The sequence below is a fragment of the Brassica napus genome, unplaced genomic scaffold, assembly GCF_020379485.1.
Source record: "Brassica napus cultivar Da-Ae unplaced genomic scaffold, Da-Ae ScsIHWf_1462;HRSCAF=2054, whole genome shotgun sequence".
NCBI lineage: Eukaryota > Viridiplantae > Streptophyta > Magnoliopsida > Brassicales > Brassicaceae > Brassica > Brassica napus.
This window is the reverse complement of record NW_026014876.1, coordinates 61303-66290: the sequence shown is the minus strand read 5'-3', so window position 1 is coordinate 66290 and position 4988 is coordinate 61303. Positions and strand designations below refer to the sequence as shown.

Here is a 4988-nt window from a genome sequence, read left to right as displayed (position 1 = left end):
ATCGCCACTTCACTTGAGTACACGTACACAACCCGTGACTTCTCTTGCTTAATGACACCATCTCTTGAAGACGTGAAGCATCTCCTGCAATCATATACATGTAAATCCATCAGTGAACAAGTCCAAAGAAAGATATTTCGAACATTGAAACTATATTTCACATTAACATTGAAACAATACACAATACACAAAGAAAGATATTTCGAACATCAACACAATATTTCACATACACCAAAGACAGATAGACCAGAAACAGACCAGAAACAGACCACAAATAGACCAGAAACAGACCACAAACAGATCATAAAACCGAAGAGAGTTAGACCAAAGACCAGAAACAGACCAGAAACAGAATTAACCCAACATCTCTGAAATTAGCTTATTCTTTAGCGCTTCTTCATATTCAGTTAGAGGATCTTTCTTGCCAATGAGCCTGTCAAGCAAAGCCATCTTCGAAAGTCTCTCCTTCGCTGCCAAGTCTCTCTCTTTAATAGACTACATGGTCTGATACTCAGAGGCAGACAGGCTATCTGCGATGCTTCTCTTACCAGAGGCTCTTTTGGCTGCCTTAACGCCAGGAGGTCGGTTAGTTGGTTCATCACCGAGGTTGGAAGTTGCTTGAGAGCTTTCTGATTGTGCTCCATCATCACACTTTCTCTTCTTACCACTTACATCGCGCCTGCTACTAGCAACTTCGCACCATTTCTGGTCATTCCTCAGCTCCTCCCAAGCATGGTGAAGATTAAATTTAATCTTCTGATCGTTGTAGAAGATTTCGTGTGCCAGTTTTACAGTATCAGCCTCGTTCTGACCACTTGTTCTCTGTTTTGTTGCAGCCGCATAGGCTCCACAAAACTTGGATACAAGATCGTTCATCTTCTGCCACCTTTGCTTACATTGGATGGCTGCTCGTTTCACCTCTTGCCACCTTTGGACTTGCTGCGAAGTACGCTGCAATCCGTTGCCAGAAAGCACCCGCTTTCTGCTCGTTCCCAACCACAGGGTCCTTGCTAGTGTTTAACCATGCGCTAATGAGCACTAGATCATCTGTGACTGTCCACTTATTTCTTTCCCTCCGCTCTGTAGGTGAGTCTTCACAGAAGCTTGAAGGTTCAGTACATTGAGTACTGAACACATGGAGCTGTGATGATCGGAGCTCACCACGTATCTCGCATAGGGACAGGAAGGAATGGAGGTTGGTGACTGTTCAGGAAGGAATGAATCTTGTTGACTGTTCAAATAGTCAACAAAATTGCTGGACTGACTATATGGATCCTTGTAGAATCCATATCCTCAAATGTCAGAGAATAAAAGAGAAGAAGAAGAAATGTGTTTCACAAGGAATAAAAGAGAAGAAGAAGACCGTGTTAAAAGATGAAAAAGAAAGAGAGAAAGCAACGTTTTAATAGAGGAAAAGAGAAGAAGAAGATCAAGTTAGATACAGGTCTTTTAATTGCCATTACTCTTTGAGTTTAGTTGAGTTGAGATGAGTAGACATCTATCTAACTTATTTATTACTACCACACAGTCCTAATGGAACCCTAAAAGCAGCATTCATCTAAGCAATTACTACCACACAGTCCTAACTCTAACAAGCATTTAATTAACCTAACAACTAGCCAGACCAAAGCAATTAGTAAAAAGTTAGCGAATGAGGAGCTGTACTAACCTCACCGACAGTCTTGTGTAGTGGTTGCTTCTTGAAGTTACAGGAGGAGGAGCTTCAGTCGAGAGGTCAAAGCCTCTTAGGCAACAGGAGTCCATAGAATGACAAAAGTCCCTGCCATAATTAACAACACAAACTGTAATCAACACAAACTATAATTAATCTTTCAATCAACACAAACTGTAATGAATCTTACAAGTTATATTACAACAGATACTACATTTCGAGGAGTGATGTTTTAACGAATGCTATTAAGCAATCAACAGAAACCGTAATTAATCTTTCAACAACATCCTAGTTCATACGCATTCACAGATCAAAACAGAACAAGCATGTTGAAGATTAATGTCAGTGTATCCTCATGACTTTTTAACTAAACAATCAGACAAAACCCAAACATGTAATCGATTTTGATCAAACACCAAAACACCACCGTGATCGCTATATTGATTGGACGATGGATGGGGATTCACTACAAGAAAACAGGACCTTAACGACTACAATATTCGTAGCCTATTGGTCGTAATATAGGCTTTACGACCAAAAAGCTTCGAAAAACGATTGGTCGTTAGAAGCTGGTCGTAAATAATTATTCGAGGCATATTGGTCGTAAAGTTACGAGTAAAGACTTTAGTTGTAAAGCAGACGTAAATGTACGACTAAGTAAATTGGTCGTAAGTTCAACGTAAAAGTATTAGTCGTACATGTGACGCACATTTACGTCTCGCAAATTAGATGTATATAGGTCGTAAACTTACGACCAATTTGCTTCTATGTCGATGTTTATTTGTCGAAATATAACGACTACTTTACATCGACGTTAGATGTTCATTGGTCGTAAATTAAGCCTTTTATTTATTTATTTTAGAATTTTGTATTTGATTACGAATTTAATATATTAATTAAAATCAAATATTTAAATTTATTTCGATTTTAATTTTTAAAATTTGATAAAATTAAAAGAAAATATCTAACATTCAGAAACATAATAGTATCCATAATATAAAACATTCATAATACTAATTAACTAAAACCGAAAAAACTAAGTGTTAAGGTTTATTTCGTCGAAGAGGTCGGAGCTATGCTCATCCGCACGTCGCTCTAAATCTGCTTGCTCTGTCGGAGTGGGCTCGGGGACAAAGCTCGGACGTAGAGACTGCCACCTAGAGGCAAAAACCGGGTTGATGTTTGGGGTTGTCTCTATCATCAAATCGAACATATTTGACATAAATGCAAATTTGTCCCTGTGATCAGCTATGACTTCTTTGGCCGCAGTCAAATCCCTACGGAGAGAAGATTCTTCTTCCATTCTTGCAGTTTGTTCAGCTCTTGCCCTCGGGACATCGTTGACAGACCCGATCCCGATAATACGTCCCCTTTTCTTCGGGGCAACCTACAATTAAGAAATAGATATTTAATTAGTACATATGTAAAACTAACTTAAAGAATAAAAAATGTAAATAAACATATATATTTAAGAGATCAAATTTTTAACCTGCTCAAAAATTTTGTCTTGTTCGACGGTGGACAGCTGGACCGGTGCACCTTCCGGATTTTGTTGCGACAACTGAGTCTGGACCTCCTAGATGCGAGCCTCAACAGTGTTGTAGATCCTCTCTGCTCGAGGATGCGAGAAGGTGCCATCAGAATGCTGGTGTGTCGTCTTGTAAATTTGGACCAGAGATGGTGGTGCTCCTTCTTGGGCAGCCTGTATAAAAAAATTTAAATTAAACTCACGCATTAAATAAATAGTCAATTAATATATATTTAATAAAAATTAAGAAAGATCGAAGACTTACAATTTGTAGTGCCCTCCCAGCGTGTGGAATCTGTCCGGAAGTATGAGGTACTGGCAGGTTACCATCATCATCGCGGGTCAACCGAGCCATAGAGCAAGTGAGAGACCTCTGAACTGACTTCGGCAAATTCCAATAAGCCTTCAAGCCCTTCCAAACGTCATTGCTGAGGTATGCTTCTTTTGCGTCGTCCCCCAAAACCCTCCACTTCTCCTTCCAATCACCAACAATGTTCTTTAGGCGAGCCATCGCCTTTTTGTAGAACTCTTCCTTCACCTTTTCGTTGACAGCAATGGACCAATTCCATTTTTGCTACAATAAAAAAAAATAAATTAAATAAATAATTATTTTTAAAATAAACAATAAAAACTGATATTTAAAACTAGCCGCGAAGCACTTGAACAAAGTCCTCCGAACGTGGTCAGGTGTAAGAGACCAGTTCGGATGCGCTTCCCGGAAGTTTGTCCTGATGATATCTCCAACGCTCTGTCCCCACACAATTGTCCGTCGAAAACCTACAAAATTTGAAAGAATACATATATTTAGAGCAATTGTATAATTAGTATATTTAAATGCAATTAAAACTTTAATAAATAAAAATTACCAGTAAGTGTGGGGTGGTCGATCTGGGTTGATGATTCGTAAACCTTCTCGTCCCGGCATCTGGAGAAGGTCTTCCACTGTATATCTTGCATATGGTGCATTCGGTGGCACCATCAAATCTGGATGAACAAATGCAAGAGCCGGAGCAGCTGCGGGAGCCGGAGCTGCTGCAGGAGCAGGAGCTGCTGCAGGAGCCGGAGCAGCTTCGGGTGCGGTGGACTGCTGCTGAGGATGGTGTGGAGGATGATGCTGCTCATTCTGAGGCTGCTGTGGAGGCTCATCGTTCTGGGGAAAGAATTGAGCAGGGTTATCGAACCGCGGATAGTAAGCTTCAGGGTCATATGCCTGTGGAGGCACATACGGATCGGCATATTGGCTATCAGGCACATTCTCTTGGCCGGGTGCAGTGCCGAAAGTAGAAGCCGATGGATCCGACTGTGGAAGAAAGTTACTCGCGTAAGAGTTTCTATGCGTAAGGTTCCTAATTATCTGTCTACCGCTAGCCATAGCAATATCGTCAATCTGAAAAAACAAACATAAAAAATACATGGTTATAAACAATTCAAATTTATTATATAAAAATAATCTAAACCTATTCTAATTTGATCATAATCTAACTCCATCCTAATATAATTCCATCCTAAACTAATTCCAAACCTAAACTAAATAAGGAAACTAGGAAAACCCTAATTTCCCAGAGGTCCCGGATATCTGCTAATACCACACGCCAAGCAAATCAGAACACAATAATGACAACGAAGAAGTATAAAAATCGTAAAAAGAGAGCAAAGAGAAGTCTTATTCCGAATTTCCGTATGAGCGTTTACAACAAGGTATAAGCCTGGGCTCGAGAGCTGTCGGCGAGATTCCTAGTTCTAGCAACCCTAAGACGGCTAAACCTAATTGAGTCGCAGCTCGAAATA

General features: G+C 40.0%; 1 protein-coding gene across 1 annotated transcript; it reads right to left on the bottom strand.

Annotated features, from left to right (window-relative positions):
- Positions 1 to 495: 495 nt before the first annotated feature.
- Positions 496 to 1764, bottom strand: LOC125597496 (glutathione S-transferase T2-like). Its single transcript, XM_048772191.1, has 2 exons — positions 1670 to 1764; positions 496 to 982 (listed from the first exon to the last, which is right to left on the bottom strand). The coding sequence occupies exons 1-2, from the start codon at positions 1762 to 1764 to the stop codon at positions 496 to 498; spliced, it is 582 nt and encodes a 193-aa protein (XP_048628148.1).
- Positions 1765 to 4988: the final 3224 nt, after the last annotated feature.

What these genes read in the sequence shown, in the direction of transcription:
- LOC125597496 (XM_048772191.1), bottom strand. Translation starts at nt 1,764, where the DNA reads ATGGACTCCTGTTGCCTAAGAGGCTTTGACCTCTCGACTGAAGCTCCT. An exon ending in TACACAAGACTGTCGGTGAG is followed by an intron (nt 983 to 1,669) that starts GTTAGTACAGCT and finishes GGGAACGAGCAG; the next exon opens with AAAGCGGGTGCTTTCTGGCA.